Raw genomic sequence first — 17,699 nt, forward strand, 5'->3', positions numbered from 1 at the left:
CCTGACCTCACTATGCACATTTGTTGTAGACAAATAACTTTACTGCTCTACTCGCACTGTTCTGTCTCCTTGACCAGAACCCTAGAGACTAATGAGATCAGGGGACCTTGGGTACAAGGACTGCAGGCACATGGGGAATATTAACATCTTACAGATGTTTAGACATTATGTTAAATCACTGTTACATTTCAAATTCTTATTTGTTAAAAAAAAAAATGGAAGCAAACAATTTTAATTGATATAATTTATTAAGTTCCCTTATGCATCCTCAAATCCATTTATTTAAAATGCACCTATCACAATGAAATTGCTTCTTGCACCAGAAGTGCACACGTGTGGTGGATGCGACTCACCCACGTACGTCACACATGTGCATAATGAGCGAGTTGTGGGGCACTCCTTATGTGCATGTCTGTGCCACAATATGGATGCCTGCCCCAAAGTGCTGTAGGGGGCTTTTTTTTATTTATTTATTTTTTTAAAAAAAGAGTTTTCCCTAACCAAAGTGCAGGCTCTATTAGCCTGCACCTCTGGTGGAGGAAGCAATTTTAGGGTTATTTAAAATTTGATTAAAAACCCAGACAGAAATCTTGCAGTAACACTAATTTGCACTGCAAAAGTATTAGCTAACCACATCAGATTGGCTTTACAAAAAAAAAACCCAAAAAACTGCGGCAATGTCTTGGTTATGGTATTTTCCTATTTGTAATTGCAAGTGATATGTTAATTTGGATTAAAAAAAAAAAAAAAAAAAAAAGCCCATCAAGTTCAACCCATATATATAATATTCAATAAAGCACAGCACTCACATTGATTCTCTAACGGAGTGTTTAATAAGTTGACACCACCATGACTGACATAATTCAAGACAATAACGTTTCGGAAGTATCCGTTCCCTTTGTCAAGCCCTAATTGTCTACATCAGTACTGGCCAACCAGTGTCCGCCCACCTGTCTGGCTGCTGTGACTGTATATGTTTGTGTAAGCTTTAAATGCTATCTGCACAGAGATTAACTGGCCCTCCTGTATTGCTCACGCCTCAGATTCAGGCTGTATACCCCTGTAATGTTCACACCTTTTAATACCTGCATTGTTCCCAACTCAGGCTCAGACTGTAAGCCCCCACATTGTTCACACTTCAGACAGACTGAAGGAGCAGTGCCAGCATTGTGTCACTTTATGTACTGCCTGCCCTATTCTGCCTGTGTGTGCCGTACTCTGCCTACTCTATGCTGCCTGTGGGAGATGACTGGCAGGGGTTTGTTCACATTTGGAAATAGTCATTATATGGTCCCTAAGGGGTTTAATTATGTGCTGGGGGTTAATGTGCTATCCACAGGAGAGGCATATGGATTTAAGGGTATGCCTTCATATGACATTATAAACTTTTTTTCACATAAGAACAAAGGGTTTCTGCAGTGAGCATCAACCATTTGGGGTTTTCCTGCCCTACCACCATTAATGTGGGTATGGTTTTAAAAGGTCTTGTGATAATATGGGTGTGGTTTGAAGTTGGAGTAGTTTAAAAAAAGGGGAGTGGTCAAAACTGGCTTCCATTATTGGCCCTCTGTGCCACAAAAGTTCAACAGCACTGGTCTAAATAGTCTACCACCTCTTTATAGCATGGTGGGGTCAACTTATTAAACCACTATATTGGAGCATCATTGGGAGTGCTGTGCTTTATTGAAGGTATATGATTTTTTTTTTTAAACTAGTGGATGTCTTTTATTGCACGTGTACCCAAAAATTCTCATATGTTATTTATGTTCAGTGGTGCTGGCCTGTGATATAGATAGATATATGACACAGAGAGAATAATGTATTATAAATCACCAAAGAGTTCCATGACCGCATAAAGCACAAGGCCAAAGGCGCCATGGACTGGTTTTTCTGCAGTAGTATTGTTACTGAGGGGAAGACTTCTGTGACAGTTACTACAAATTACATTTCTGTACGTCATTCTTACTTTCTATTTTTTATACAATTTAATAACCATCACAAAAGTATGGATTCTCTCTCAACCGACTTGTTTTCCCCCTACAAAACTATTAGGGATCCACTTAATTCAATACTGGTTTGTGTTTGTTGGACCAATAATAATAATTTGGAAAAGACTGAATCCTAGTTGTTCAGGTGAATCCAAACCCTGTCAAATTACAGATTTTCTCTAGACTATGTGCTTTTTGTTTTTGTGATAATTCAATTGAGGGTTTGGCTTTGGTTAAACATTGTGAAAGATTTGGAATTGAGCCGAATCAAAAAATGATAGATCATGTGTATCCCTTACATCAGGGATCCTTAAACTATGGCCCCCAGAGGTAATTTAGCCGCGCCCCCCGCTGCATCCTCACCCCTGGCTACTACCTGTCTGTAGACGCAGTTTGAGGACCCTGCCTTACATAAATACATTTATGCTGTCCAGTTAACAATGTGATTTGGAGTACTGATTGACAGACATAACCCACACAACTACCAGTATGTGTCAAATGTTCTAAGACAAGATAGTATTTTAGCATTTTTATTTGTGTGCTATATGAGCATCATTAAAAAAAACAATTTGAAATGTATCCATCCTTTAAAAAAAAAAAAAAAAAAAAAAAAATTCCTAGAATTAACCACCAAAAACTGCTTAACAGCCTCATCTAAACCCCCCCCCCCCCCACACACACACACACAACCAAAAGGTTTCATTCATCAGGTTTGTTATCCAACTGAGCTTTCATATTCCGTTCCCACAGTTTCTGACTGTCCGAAAATCCATGCTTTCCTTTGTTGAACGAGTTTGGCCCAGCAGATGTTGGTGTATCCCTAGCGTGGTAATCAAAAAACACTGGTTAATACAGTATCCAACAACACTAGAATAATAACATTTTTCTGCTCCAGACAACAGCTCTGCCTTCCCCACATGGTATAAAGAGATATAACAATTAATGAGTTAGAGTGAACTCCTCTAGCAAATGGCCAAGAGCTCACACACAATGGACAAAGCACACACACACACATTTTTTATATCTTTGCAACTGAAAACAAGTTTAGATATAAACCATAAACTTCTTTCCCATGGAAACTCTTGTCACAGTAAGCCCCCAGTGAAAACAGTATCAAGCCTTTGCACATTATTCACCAATGCTAAAATTTTGGACACCTATACATATAGCAATTTGGTACATATACTGCAACAATTTAAAATATTGCTTTACTTGCCAACAACCATTACAGTAAGCTTTCATAAACATAAATTACATACCTTCCAATATTTTTCATTCGCATTTTTGCCTCTGGGGGCATTTCTTCAGGCTCACTCTGTAATAGGAAAAAATATACAATGACACACTACATTTTGTACATGTATCTTTACTAACTGGTTAGTTTATGGGTATAATTACATACTTGTTAAGAAGAGGATCAATAGAATAAACTATTTCTCATCAAGGAGTAAGATAAAGAAAATAGGTGCTGAATCATGAACATGCATTGAAGGCGTGTAAGCCTGTAGTTACAACGGGTAACAGATTTGCAAACAAGATACCTGCATCTGGCTCATAAATTTAGCATACTGCTGCTACACTTTGCTCCTCATTTTTACTATAGGCCTAGTGCAATCAACTCACCATACCAATGGTTTCTTACAGTAACAAGTGACTTTAATCGCTAACCTTGTACCCCGGGCTGGTGACCCTGTTAAGAGAGAACCACACCAGCCAGGGGTAGCTGCGAGAGTCTCCTCTTCCTGCTTCACGCGCTTGCACAGTAGAGTGAAAAGCCGAACTTTAAATACAAAGTCGGCTTTTCACTCTAAAGCGCATGCGCCGGCCAAGGGATTTTGCCGGCATAAGAAACATACAGAAGAAGGAAATACCAATCCAACAATCCATGAGGTTCATTAAAGGCAGGTGTTTTTCCATTGATAAAATAGTTGCAAACATTCCCATAGGTACTTCTGAGTAATGTATCAACTAATGTAGCAAATTGTAACAGTTCAGAGACTATGCCTGGATTACTGACCTGTAAGACTGAAACACCAGTTTCAGAGTGGAACAGAAATGTTTTAATTTTTAGAAATAAAAAGCTGCTGGAAAAAAAAAAAAAACCTTTTTCTTGAACAACCCACTTGTGAAGGCACTGTGATTCCCTTAAAGGTATAACCAATATCAAAACCTTCCCTTATCATAGGGTCTTGCTTTGGGAAAAACGGGGGTGGTACACCTTCCTGGTGAGACTGATTGATTACCTGCCTAGCCTTTTTTAGCAAGGCTGCAATCTTAGGAATTTAGTCCTAAAGAGGGCTGTTCCCCACTGATGGGCCTATGCACCCAAGCTCTGGACACACAATACTGCATTGTAACTGGGATTTGCAAGGCCGTAAACTAGACCCATCCCCTGCCTTATATACACTTATGTAAACATCAGAGCCTGACCATCATGTGAAACACACTCAAACACAATCTTACTACCTGGCATGGCTACTATAAGCTGTTCCACTATCTTCCATCACATGAATACACTTATCCTAGCTTGTATATGCTTGAACCTTTCTATTACACTAGGGGCAAAGAAAAGATTTAGCAGGAATACACATTTTGCCAAATCAATGCATGTATAAAAAGCTGAGCTGGACAGCAAGTACTATAACAACATATACATTTTATTCAAGGCAAAATGTGAAGGTAATTTCATGTAATATACAAGGCAAAATGTAAAGGTAATTTCATGTAATATATTACTTTTAAAATTGCAAGGTGCTATTAAAAAGGAGTAACTTACATCATCATCATCATTAAATACTGATGCCACTGCAGTCTTTTTTTTAACCACGGCTGGTGCTACTTCTTTAGGTTTCTAAAATGAAAGTAAACAATTAGGAGTCAATGGCCATACAAACAACCAATGTGTGCTCTGTAATGGGTCCAGTGGACTATGCAGTATGTCTGTGTAGCATTAATACCATGAGAAAACACACTGGTGATGTCACATATACTAAAAAGCACAGCAGCTCCTTCACACATTTTATACATGTATTATACAAATGCTAAGTATGGATATATGTAAAAGCTTTTCCTTTGTGTCTGTGAATCAATAAGCATTTTCATAGAAAGAAAGACAAAAGCATAGGAAACAAAACCATTGTATTTTTACAATGTGCAGTTTAATGTAAATTTGGGAATCTGTTTTTTTTTCATACACAAAACAACACTGATACCGTTTAACAATTTCATGTCTCACTTACAATGTTACTCTGTCATCAAGAGGTGACCCTGAGTTATAGTTATCTGGCATTGATATTGAAGATGCGTATGAAGCAATATAGCTATAACAAAATGTGTATACATACACTGGCTCCAAGTTTTATTGATATGGGCTGTGATTTCTTCAGATTCTGATTTCCTATCGCAAACCCAATTTTAGAAACTTTAAATGGATGAGGTGCATTCTTGGAGTCCTCAGCTGCCCTTTTCTCTGCGCTGCGGCTTGAGCTCTCTCCTCCATTGCTGGAAGAAACATTCTTAGTGTTCACTGCTTTTTCTGCCTCTTCTTCTGGTCCTGGTGAAGTTGAAACAACTTACCAAGATGAGCATTTTTTACTCAGCTAAACGATGGGAACAGCAACCACAAAGAAAAAAAAATATCAAGAGGGCCCTTATTATAAGCCTATGCAAAGTCCTACCCTTACATCGAAAAGAAGCCCACATTTACAGGAGAGAAAAAAATATATAGTAAATATATATACGGTTCAAAAACAAGATTAAAAAAAAGACAATTTGCCTAAGCAAAATTTTTAAAAAAGTGTTAAAAAAAAAAAAATACAGACCATGGCTGGTCCGACACATGTGTCTACAACTCCCAGCATCCCCCACAGATCACAAGTGTAATTGTTAAGGCTGATTTAACAGGCACAAAATATATGTACATCAGCCTTGGAGGTAACTACGGGTACTAGCGTAAGCACAAAACAAGCGAGTGCTGGGTAAAGATGCTGGTTACAGCCTACTACACAGCTCTTCTACCATACACACTGGCATAAGTATTCCCACGATTCCATCTATAGAATAATGGAGATTTACATATGATACATCAAAAAAAGAAAACAAAATGCAAACACAGATTTCGATGCTATAAAGCCAACAACATGTAAATACAACAGAACACAAAAATATCACACACTCTCCGCATCACCTCCTCCCGTTTGCCCCTTCTTCTCCGCCATCTTCTCCGACGCTAATACAGCATAGACGTGACGTAACCACTTCCCTTCAATCCTAACCCTCCCAACCACCATAGAGAAGCGGGAGATCAATGTAGAGTGGTTCCTTCCTTGAACAACAATAGCTGCGGTACTGCGTTTGTCAGTATTCAGGTTAGACCAATAGGCTTCCTAGCTGCTTCCCCTACCAAAAGGAGCAAGGCTGAAAGAATCCACACTCTGGTTGGGCGATCCAATACTATTTTGTCCCTAAAATGCTCATAGCGAGTGCTATTCCACCCCCACCAGGAGGGAGCTAAGCATTAGGGTTGCAGATTATTTATGTGCACAATGAAGGAGCTGGGAGACTAAATACGAGAAGTGCGCTGCATATCACTCGCTACTAGTATTTTTTGGACAAAATAGAATTGGTTCCCCAACCCGAGTGTGGACTCTGGGGGAAATATTTTTTCTTGTGACAGGTGCCCTTTCAAGTAAGTTATTGAGACCAATCCCACATTCTGTAGTTTGATAAAAGGCATTTACCTTACATTTTGCTACAGTAATTAAACATTATAACCCAAACTCGGAAGTGCGGTTCACTGATTTAGATAGATACATTTGTTTGATCGCCGTCATTGTTTATTAGATAGTGCCAGAAAGTTACACATCACTTTACATTAATTAACAAACAACAGTCTTGCAATAATTTAACAAACTTTTGGGGGTGATCTTTGACTCCAGTCTCTCCTTCTCTGACCATACTAACAACACTGTCAAAACCTGTCACTTTTTCTTACGCAATATTGCCAAAATCCGGCCCTTTCTTTCTACTGTAACAGCTAGGCTGCTCATGCACGCACTCATCCTATCCCGACTGGACTACTGTAACCTCCTACTAACCGGCCTCCCTAACTCCCATCTTTCCCCCCTACAGTCTATATTAAATACTGCTGCCAGAATTCTCCTCCTCTCATCCAGGAGAGTTCAGGCCCCTCCCCTGCTTATCATGGCTCCCTGTTAAACAAAGAATAGTTTACAAACTCCTTCTCCTAACCTTCAAAGCCCTCCATTCCTCTGCCCCTCACTACATCTCTTCCCTGGTGTCTCTGTACGTTCCTGGCCGACTCCTTCGTTCCTCGCAGAGCAACCGTTTGGTTGTGCCCCCCACTACTACTGCTGTTTCCCGCCTCAAACCCTTCTGCCTTGCTGCCCCTTACATTTGGAATTCCCTCCCTGATTTCCTCCGGAGAGAATCCTCCCTCAGTCTTTTTAAAACTAAACTTAAAGACTACCTTTTGGAGCACTCACCCAGCACCTGATCTGGAAACTGGCACTTATACTGTAATGTCACCCACTGTGACCTACAGCACTTATATTTGCCCATTTGTATCTGTTAGTTACCCCTCCCATATAGATTGTAAGCTCTACGGGGCAGGGACCTCCTTCATCTTGTGTTTCTGACTCTTATTGCAACTGCACCTTGTATTTATTGTGTACTTTGTATTTATCCATTTTGTATTTATCCATTATTTTTAACCCCCGTCTGTATTAATGAATTCTACTGTACAGCGCTGCATACATAAGTAGCACTTTATAAATAAAGATATACATACATACAAACTGTGAGTGTGAAAACTTCAACCAAAGTTAAAGTACTGTCTCATGTGATTTGGGTTATTTTGATGCCATGTTTTAGCAAGAAAAAACTGGGGCAGGCAAAATACATTTAGTCACTTTGTGCGAGCTTGCTTGCAAAACATTAGATTCATATAATACAAGAACCATGGATATCATGTAAATTATATCCTTATAAACTGTGCTTAGTGATGTCATCAGTTATAAACTGCTTAGTGATGCAATTTCTGTCACACGACTCACGGAAACTTGGGTATTCTAATAAATATAATAAAGTACCCCTGTTCAGCTCAAAGTTCCATGACCTGTATAAAAGCCATATGCTAATGAATGTGCTGGTGACTTATATCTTACAAAAAGGTGAACTTTATTCACTATATAATTGACAGGGAAGACAGAATTGGCTTTACACATATTTAGAAACAAAGTAGTTCATTACAGCAGAATGTTCAGCTTTTGGTGTAGTGTTTCCTGCATAATAGAAACTAACTATTGGGGTAATTAAATAAAAAGTTCATCATAAACATAGATAACATCCAGTAGTAATATTTTTACTTCAGATCCTCTTGTTAAACTCACTTGGTTTTCCTATATTCTTTATTATGTGTTCTGTTAAGGGTGCACCACACTGGTGATACTGGATACTGAATCAGTGTATAAAGCTATTTACATTTTTGGATAGCATTAAGATGTATAAATCTGTCACCGCAGGCTGTGTGTCAACTTTGTAGCTACCAGTTCTATTTACCTTGTTACAATAACATATTTTAAAACTGCAGCTTGCACAGTGATTCAACACAAAGTAAAGAAAGAAAAAAACAACAGTTTGTCAAAAACAGACATTGTTTATATAGCTGATGTAGAAGTCAAACTTAAGACGGAAGTATTACATTCTTGAACCATATTTATTATATACCAGTGTTGGTAACAGAATTCTGTTTGTGAAAGGGAAGCCAATATTAGAAAAAAAAATGTTTTCCCAGGTCACATGCCCTTCATACAGAAAAGATTTCTTAGATGCAAGGTTAATTTGTTCTATATTTCACAATCTGAATGGAACAAAATATGCATTCTGGAATGACACATTCATGTGTATGCTGTGCTATGTGTAGTTAATTCATTTGGAAGCCAGGAGTTTTATTATATAAAGTACAATTTAAATCTGCTAACATAACCAGTATACTGATTTTTACTCCACCAAATAAAGTTGTTTGTGGACTTGGAAAGCGGCTGGGCATTTTATCCTGAACTGATTTGCTCAGGGTTCCCCCTTTTTGCAATAAATGTTCAGATAAATTCTAGTCCCATTTTAAACACTGCAGAATTTTGCCAGTGCCTTGCCAAGTGCTATTTTTAAGAGGCAAAATGTTAAAGATTGCATCAATTAATTTTCCTCCTCCCACCATCTTTTCCTTGTTGATCTTATGGAAGTATCGTCAGTCCTTTCTGGTTTGATAAATGATTTACTTGCACCAAACTTGTACATTTTAGAATTTTTCTGCAAATTTCTTTTCGTGGAAGCTGCATATTCCATACCTCCATCATTTTTTATGTTACGTTTTTTAGAGGCAGCTGGTTCTGCAAAACCATCATGCTTTCTGTTTGGAACAAACGACAAAGCTTTTTTCCAGTCACCTGTGTCCTTTAAACACAGCAGAATGCGAATCATTTGGTCAAGGGTTAGATTTTTAGCACCAACATCCCATTTCAAGTATCTGTCTAATGGAAGTCTTGCAGTGGCTAGATTAAGCCTTTTGGCATTTGCTAGAGATAATCCTGTTTGTTGACATCTGTCAACTAATGAACCAATAATATATATTTTAGTATGATCAAAATGTTTTAACTCATTGGGGGAATCTGCTGTTAAGTACACAAGTTGTTCTTTAGGAAACATTTCAACATGAGATTTATCTGTGGCTGTGACAAAAACATTATCCCAAGCCCCAATATAGCGCTTTACAAGTTCTTTATGGTACATACTATAAGGCTGCAGGCTGCAGAAGTATATATGGAAAGGATCAGTACTTCTTCTGTTCCAGCCTTCAGACTCCATAAGCTGACACACAGTGTTTTCTAACTCATAACGCGACATATTTTTTTCATATACCATATCAAACACTAATGGTTGTCCGAATTTCATTGCTTGGACACATTTCCAACGTTGCATTGTATCTATAGACTTATCCCAAACATGTAATAAAAAAGTATTTTTCTTTTCAGGGGTATCTTCTTTTGTTTCTAGTTGATCCAAGCTTTCTATCTTAGACTTACTTTCCTTGAGTTCCTTTTTCTTTTCCTTCCGATTTGTTTTCATAACTTCCCTAACAGAGAGGTACTTTAAGTACTTTTTTCTAGCTGTTTTTGTTGGAAGCTCCATGAGCACTTGTAACTGCTCTGTTGTGATTGACTGAGGCACTGCCCTACCAGCCAGTCTCCACATTTCCACAAGTTCCCGCATTTCATTTAGAGAGGAATCTTCCTGTGTCTCTGTTTTCACCATTTCAGCATTTCCAATATCTGATTTCAAGATGCTTTTCCACTCTTCTAAATCTAATGTTTCATTAGGTTCTGACTTAGCTTCTTCTTTCCTCACGTGGTTGGATAACATTATCTTTCTAGACTGAGTGAGTTGATGCGAGGCTTTTAACAATGACAAGCTTCTACCTTCCTGCACCAAAGTATGGACAGCAGAACATCGAATGGTTCGCAAGAGTGTATTCACAAATGCCATTTTCCAAACCTAGTAGATGGTCCAATACCTTTAAAAAAAATATGCATAAGTTAGGAATGGTCGAATGTGACCCAAAAAGTAATTTGTATGTCATGCTTTTATACACACATGGATGTATCTGATACATTCAATAAAAAGCCTGTGCTTATTCAGTTAACAGCAATTTTTAACATTCTATCTAATATGACAAATTTAGAGTGCTCAATTTCATTCATATAATTACATGAAAATACATTGCAGAGCACAATCATATATATGCATGCGTATATGTATATATTAAGTATTTTAACTGTCAAAACCACTATACAAGAGCTACATTTCATACATTACACTTTTACTTTTTTCCCAATAAATGTGCATTCAAAGCCCTTCCTATCACATATGATGCAACTGCAGAAAACATAAATGGATACTGCCCCCTAATAATACAGGTACTCCAGAGAATTGTGGCAATTCATTAGCCAGCCACCCCAAATTTTACAACAGCAAGAGGAACGTTGTGCAAAGTTTACTTATTATTTATGTCACTTATAGGTAGAACTATTCACTTAGTACAGGCAACTTTTTGGTAGTTTACTGTAATTGGGATGTAATCATTCCTTAACAGCAAGATACTGATGTAGAGAAAAACCCTGCAAACATAACTCCCAGTCTCCGCATGCCAAAAGTGCTGCGACATGTGGACCCATATATCGCAAATTCCGTCAACAATTCTCACCAACCTTGCCAAGGTGAAAAGAACTAGCCTTCTGCATGTCATTTACAAACAACCATGCTGCAACGGGGAACCAAGTAAAGGAGTACATGAACTTCCGCTTCCTGTCAGCGGATTAGCGTTCCAACATGTGTGAGTCGTTCCGTACCAGATCGGTTCCTGTTCCTACAAGGTATAGCGATAACCTGGAAGTGAAATTTATATGGCTGTCTGTGTATTTACCTGAGTTAGAGACGCCTAGGCGTTTTAAATTGATTTATAAAGTTTATACAGTTTAGCCGTGTGTTTTTGTTTTTTTACTTGAGATGTAGATGTATTTTTGCAGCCGTAGCCGAGTGCCATAATCCAACCAGTAAGTCTCTTTACTTAAGAACATTTTCAGGCTGGCTGAAGTTTTTCTTTAGGATTTAAAAATGCGTATGATGCTGCCTTGCTGCATGCCTTTGGCATGGTTTGTTCCTTTAGTGAGTTTACACAGAAACATGGTTATGCATCAAAATATCACTTCTGAAACGGCATGTCATTGTAACCTATCTGCTAACAAATGTCTAGGAGTTACCTGCTTGTGGGCAAGTCACCTGAACTGGTCAAATTTGCTTTTACTAATACAATAAGTGGTCAACCAAAATAGAATTGTTGACTAATTTTGGAATAAATATGGGCACAGACTCCACCCACCAGTTGGCCCAGGGGTTAATTTCTACAGATTAGTGCACTTTTGGGCATTTTGGCATGTTGATCATGGCATTAATAGAATAGAGGGGAATATTACAATGAGTTAGCTGAAACAGAGTAAAACAAAACATTAAAGAAAAGGTTTGTAAACCTCATGTATCAGTGACAGAAAATAACTTGATCTTCAGGAGAAGAACTTTCAACCATTGTGCTTGAGATCTAGGATCTCATGCAATAATAGCTTTATTTAACTTTTATTTTTCATAATATTGTACATTATAAATTTTTTGGGGCAGTTTATTCCAGTACCATTTACCACAGGTTTCTAACAGTAGCTACTAGTTCCACAGGATACAGTAGACTAGCCAATAAGACTACTTATCATTAATTGGTTGAGATATGGTTTAAACTGATTTGCTATTGTTTCTTTTAAGTCGTTAGTAAGTCTGCCCACTAGACACAACTTGAGTAAATGCCCCATACACGGTAAGATTCGCTCGCTTGGCGATCTTCACCCGATATCCCCACCTACGGGTGGGCGATATTGGGGAGCGTGTAGGCTAATTCGATCGTTTGGCTCTGGGGCCAAATGATCGAATTATATTGGCGGTAATGGGGCAGACGGTTCAGGGACCGCATCAACGAGCCGATGCGGTCCCCGATCCGACTGAATCTTTTAACATGGCCGATCGATATCTGACCAATATCAGACCAGATATTGGTCGGGCAGGCCCCTCGTTTCTGCCCCCACATGGGCCGATAAGCTGCTGAATCGGTCCAAGGGACCAATAACGGCAACTACAACCGGCCCGTGTATGGGGACCATAAGACTTTAGCAGCTTTTTGTCTATAAGCCTATCCTTGAGTGCTTGACATTTTTAAATAGTCATGATTATTCTGCAGCAGAACAATACAGTACCTCAACTTTGTCTGATGTTTAAAATGGAACATTTTGTGAAGCTTCTCCCACAAATATTAGACCCATCATTTTATCAATTACACCGTTTTTAAAAAGTAATTATGATGCCAGTGTAGCAATTTGGAAGCCTATCCTTCTGAAATCTTAATATGCACAAATTTATTTATATAAGTCATTTTTTAATGTTAGTATTACCTAATACAGTGTTTTTTGTAACTTTTCTGAGTAAATTAAAACAGTCTTTTTTTCAGAGTTTATTCTGAATGAGACATCAGTGATCATGAGCTTCCTGCTGCCAAAACTGAGCAGCAAAAGGGATGTGGACCACGCAATAAAAACTACATCAGAGAAGGTCCTCGTTCTCAGATTTGGAAGAGATGAGGATCATGTTTGTCTTCAGCTGGATGACATTGTAAGTGTTTTGATTTTATTTATTTATTTAACATTGTTTGTATTATGCACTGTTTTTTACTTTATCTTTTTATTTTTTTCAGCTGTCCAAGACATCCCATGACCTAAGTAAAATGGCAACTATATACATTGTTGACGTTGATAAGGTGCCAGTCTACACTCGGTACTTTGATATCAGCTACATTCCATCTACTATTTTTTTCTTTAATGGGCAACATATGAAAGTCGATTATGGGTAAATTCAATTTTTCTTATTTTTTTAAATATTTCCCCCTGCCTTGCCTATCCAGAGACACTCAAGCTCTAGATGCACCAACACCGACATAGCCTCTCACTTGACCACACTGTTTGAAACAATATTGGAAACGGGAAACCCTCTGAACTTCCAAGCACATATAGTACTAATTCCCACAAAAGGGAAGGACCCAGTGCTCTGTGCCTTTTATAGGCCTATATCCTTGATCAAATGTGACTCCAAAATTGGCCAATTACTTGAAATAATTAATGGCAACTCTTGTGCACTCTGATAAAACTGGATTAATTCTGGCAAGGGCCACGGATGTCAATATATGCCACCTATGCATGGAAAGCCCTGGGAACTGGTTACACTTGACATTGTCCTGTCTAAAAATTTCAGAGTACTGGTCCTACTTTTTTGCTTTCATATCTAAGGTTATGGTTCTGACAATAGATCCCACCCCAGCAACAGCCTCATTTGGACCTGACAACTGGCATAGTCACATTCATAGAGAGCAGAACTCTTCTTTAAATGGTCCTGTACTATTCCAATTCATTGATATCTGGCTCTTATAGGTAGAGAACTTTGACAATAATAGCCCACACTTAATTTAAGGACTGCATTACTTTGAATCTGAACTGATGTGATACTGCATAATGCAAATAAATACATTGTGACATATACCCCTGAACACTGAAGGTCTCTATAAAAATATATTGCACATATATATTTCTAAAATTCTGTACCAGCCCAGCACAACCATAGCCCTTTAGCAGTGAATCTTAAGATTCCCCAGGAGTTCCCTATCTTGTACTGATGAGGGTTTTTTTTTCCTGTGCTCTCCTCCATTCCACCACAGGGAACGCAGGAAAAACACTTCAGTATGAACCCTTAGGCAGGTGCAGTAAGTGCATTATATAAAATTGCCTTTATACCTTTGTTTGTTTGTTAGGGGTTAGCACTCCGGTTGGGGGAAACAACAGTCCCTGTCGACGCTAAGCCACCTGCACTGGGAGGTTGTGGCACTGCTCATCATGTGCATATGAGTGCCACAACCTCCCGGAGCGGTGAAGAGTCAACACTAAATATATTGCCCAAACAAGTCTCGGGGAAAACAGGAAAGTGGAAAGTTAAATACACACCCCACTTAGTGTTAAGAATATACATACTGCTGCAGCAAAATTGACCATTTTTAATTGATGTTTTTAAACAATGTCAGTAAATCTTAAGTTATAAACAATCATGGTGGGAGGTGCCCATTAGACATTCCTGGAAACAAATTGCCTAATATGATGGAGTTGCTAGCAAAATCCCCACTTCTCACTTACTGCTGAGTACTTGTTGGTAATTTGAAATGACATACACGTCAATGTTCTGTGAATTAAGGGAGTAAGATTTGGGATTGGGGCTCGTAGTCACACCTTGGCCAGATTAACTATATCTAGTACCCATGCCTGCACTAGATGAAACTGTCGCAATTACTGAACTACTTCCTATTGTATACTGCTTCACAACTCCCTGATCAGAAATTAAAATAACGAAAAATGCAAGTTATTAAATATTTAGTATCAATGCAGACTTTCTTGTTTTCTAAGTCACAATTGTCTGTTGTTTTCTTCTTTAGGTCTCCAGACCACACAAAGTTTGTAGGAAGTTTCAAGACGAAACAGGATTTTATTGATCTCATTGAAGTCATCTACCGTGGAGCAATGCGTGGAAAGCTAATTGTGCAAAGTCCAATAGACCCTCAAAATATTCCCAGATATGATCTTCTTTACCAGGGTGTTTAGTATAAATGCATTGGTGGAGGATCAGATTTTTTTTCTGATTTCCCTTGTTGATACACTTTTGTTGTAAAATAGAAAATGTATTTATTATATTAGTACATGTTTAAAAATGTTTCAAATAAAATTACCAAGTAAAACATTTTAAGTGACTTTCTATCAATTATGTTCCATTCTAACTTCATTCTGTTGTTACCCCAAAATATCAAGGTTTTTATTTCATTTTTAACTCAGTAGGTTATTTTTTAACATAAGAAACAAATTAGGAAACTCCCAAGCGGGTGTTCCTCAATAGACTTCAATTATATGCACCGTTATCTAATTACATTGTTAGGTTAATTGATTGTCAGAGAGTATTAGTAGATTAGAAGTTAAAATTTAACCTTAATTAATTTAAAATAAAACCCAAATTAGTAATCACAAACAAAGGAACCCCAATTAAAATTGGCAGGGGGTAGGAATCGATCCAAGTATTGTCCAGGGAGTGTCAGTTGCTCACCACTGATTTATTGAGACTGATAAAGGGCATAAGCAAATGTTTCAAGTTGCTAAGGTGTATAAAATGTATCTAGTTTGCTCCACTTCAATTCCAACTAAGCAATAACAGGGAAAGTCCCTCTCAGAATATTATCAACATTTGTAACAACTCGTATCACGTATCATAAAACTCCTTGTCCTTCATAAAGTATGAAGGAGTTTGGAGTGCTTTTGATACAGAGCTCCTTTGACACCATATATTTTACACTTTCCTCTACAGATTGAGGATATCTGTACAATCGTTGCAGCGTGTTTCAGTCACCCCACCACTCAGTATAGCATTATTTACAATGATCTGGGGGGAGGTCGGGTTGTGAATGCGAGTGCTTTCTTTGTAATGGGGTGGGATTGAGAGGGTGCACAATTGATGTGCAATTTTATGCGGGGGTGGCACGTTCTAAAGATAAGGGAGGGAGAGATATTCTCACGTAAATAATGCTATACTGAGTGGTGGGGTGACTGAAACACGCTGCAACGATTGTAGAGGAAAGACGATCTGTAGGGGAAAGTGTAAAATATATTGTGTCAAAGGAGCGCTGTATCAAAAGCACTCCACACTCCTTCATACTTTATGAAGAGCAGCAAATGCTGACAAGGAGTTTTCTGATACGTGATACGAGTTGTTACAAATGTTGATAATATTCTGAGAGGGACTTTCCCTGTTATTGCTTAGTTGGAATTGAAGTGGAGCAAACTAGATACATTTTATACACCTTAGGAACTTGCAACATTTGCTTATGCCCTATATCAGTCTCAATAAATCAGTGGTGAGCAACTGACACTCCCTGGACAATACTTGGATCGATTCCAACCCCCTGCTAATTTTAATTGGGGTTCCTTTGTTTGTGATTACTAATTTGGGTTTCATTTTAAATTAATAAAGGTTAAATTTTAACTTCTAATCTACTAATACTCTCTGACAATCAATTAACCTAACAATGTAATTAGATAACGGTGCATATAATTGAAGTCTATTGAGGAACACCCGCTTGGGAGTTTCCTAATTTGTTTCTTGTGTATTTAAATACTTCCTTTGCATGTTATCTGGAGACTTCTTTCTCCATTCCTGTCTCTTTTGTATTATAGTGTTAATATCTGGTTTAGTCTAACACTTAACTGTGGAAGGTGCAGCTACTCTTCTGTTGTACATTATTTTTTAACATAGATAGCCATAGCCCAAGTATAGGTTTATCCAACAGATCATACAGCAGGAGGGCCTTCTGCTCTATCTGCTGCTAGAAGCATTAGGGCTTTGGACACGGGGAGATTAGTCGCCCGCGACAAAACTCACCTGTTCGCGGGCGACTAATCTCCCCAAGTTGCCTTCACCTGCCATCCCACCGGCGACAATGTAAGTCGCCAGTGGGATGGCACACGCGGCGGCGCGATTTCGGGAAATATTTTTCGGCGATTTGCGCGAAATCGCGCCGCTGCGTGTGCCATCCCACCGGCGACTTACATTGACATTGTTATTGCCAGAGCCCTTAGCAAACAAATCCTTACACAGCTGAGAGCTTGTGCTGTTTCAAAATCCAGCATCAAATAATGCTGTCCCCAATTTATTTGGCAACAACTCAAAGGGGGGAATTCACAAAAGTAGTGAAATTGAGACAAAATAAAATCAAAGATAGATTTGTTGGATTTTCCACCTTAGTCATAAGCCTCCATTTTGTGAATTTGTCTTTTAAACAGACTTATTTCAGATTTGTCTTTTATATGGGATTTTACCTACATTTTCTTATAAATTTGTCTTTGAAACTGTTGGTATGCCATCAAACCCAGTCCCACATCTACATGAGCCTTGTAATAATTTTGCATTTCATCTGACAGTTGTTTCACTTTAGGGGCATTTCCTGAAGGGTAGTTTGCC

At 38.3% G+C, this 17,699-nt stretch overlaps 3 protein-coding genes across 7 annotated transcripts; 1 reads left to right on the top strand and 2 right to left on the bottom strand.

Moving 5' to 3' along the window:
• Window positions 1-229: 229 nt before the first annotated feature.
• pcnp (PEST proteolytic signal containing nuclear protein) lies at window positions 230-6,342 on the bottom strand. Of its 3 annotated transcripts, none has more exons than XR_001169955.3 (5): window positions 6,175-6,258; window positions 5,333-5,587; window positions 4,765-4,839; window positions 3,248-3,303; window positions 230-2,808 (listed from the first exon to the last, which is right to left on the bottom strand). XR_001169955.3 is itself a non-coding variant. In XM_004911712.4 (5 exons), the coding sequence occupies exons 1-5, from the start codon at window positions 6,275-6,277 to the stop codon at window positions 2,688-2,690; spliced, it is 564 nt and encodes a 187-aa protein (XP_004911769.1). In that variant the 5' UTR covers window positions 6,278-6,342; the 3' UTR covers window positions 230-2,687. The 3 variants fall into 3 exon arrangements, 2 of the variants coding, with proteins under 2 accessions (XP_004911769.1, XP_002936862.2); XM_004911712.4 differs by having other exon boundaries at window positions 5,333-5,541; window positions 6,175-6,342; XM_002936816.5 differs by having other exon boundaries at window positions 5,333-5,541; window positions 6,163-6,334.
• Window positions 6,343-8,644: 2,302 nt separating this feature from the next.
• On the bottom strand, window positions 8,645-11,332 carry trmt10c (tRNA methyltransferase 10C, mitochondrial RNase P subunit). The gene is given in 2 exon segments (NM_001102837.1): window positions 8,645-10,578; window positions 11,273-11,332. A coding segment is annotated over 1 exon segment (1,347 nt). The 5' UTR covers window positions 10,551-10,578; window positions 11,273-11,332; the 3' UTR covers window positions 8,645-9,203.
• Window positions 11,333-11,340: 8 nt separating this feature from the next.
• On the top strand, window positions 11,341-15,440 carry txnl4b (thioredoxin like 4B). 3 transcript variants are annotated; one of them, XM_012956958.3, is made up of 4 exons: window positions 11,341-11,437; window positions 13,111-13,271; window positions 13,354-13,505; window positions 15,133-15,440. In XM_012956958.3, the coding sequence occupies exons 2-4, from the start codon at window positions 13,140-13,142 to the stop codon at window positions 15,296-15,298; spliced, it is 450 nt and encodes a 149-aa protein (XP_012812412.1). In that variant the 5' UTR covers window positions 11,341-11,437; window positions 13,111-13,139; the 3' UTR covers window positions 15,299-15,440. The 3 variants fall into 3 exon arrangements, with proteins under 3 accessions (XP_012812412.1, XP_012812413.1, NP_001016338.1); XM_012956959.1 differs by having other exon boundaries at window positions 11,433-11,617; NM_001016338.2 differs by lacking the exon at window positions 11,341-11,437 and having other exon boundaries at window positions 13,126-13,271; window positions 15,133-15,434.
• Window positions 15,441-17,699: the final 2,259 nt, after the last annotated feature.

The sequence above is a fragment of the Xenopus tropicalis genome, chromosome 2, assembly GCF_000004195.4.
Source record: "Xenopus tropicalis strain Nigerian chromosome 2, UCB_Xtro_10.0, whole genome shotgun sequence".
In the NCBI taxonomy this organism is placed as follows: domain Eukaryota; kingdom Metazoa; phylum Chordata; class Amphibia; order Anura; family Pipidae; genus Xenopus; species Xenopus tropicalis.

Bases quoted from the DNA above. Each gene is read 5' to 3' on its own strand.
- pcnp (XM_002936816.5), bottom strand. From the start codon at position 6,277: ATGGTGGTTGGGAGGGTTAGGATTGAAGGGAAGTGGTTACGTCACGTC. The intron at 4,840-5,332 runs GTATGTATACAC...CTTTCATTTTAG, and splicing joins CAATAAAACTTGGAGCCAGT to AAACCTAAAGAAGTAGCACC. The intron at 3,304-4,764 runs GTAAGTTACTCC...TTCCTATTACAG, and splicing joins TATTTAATGATGATGATGAT to AGTGAGCCTGAAGAAATGCC.
- txnl4b (XM_012956958.3), top strand. From the start codon at position 13,140: ATGAGCTTCCTGCTGCCAAAACTGAGCAGCAAAAGGGATGTGGACCAC. The intron at 13,272-13,353 runs GTAAGTGTTTTG...TATTTTTTTCAG, and splicing joins GTCTTCAGCTGGATGACATT to CTGTCCAAGACATCCCATGA. The intron at 13,506-15,132 runs GTAAATTCAATT...TTTCTTCTTTAG, and splicing joins CATATGAAAGTCGATTATGG to GTCTCCAGACCACACAAAGT.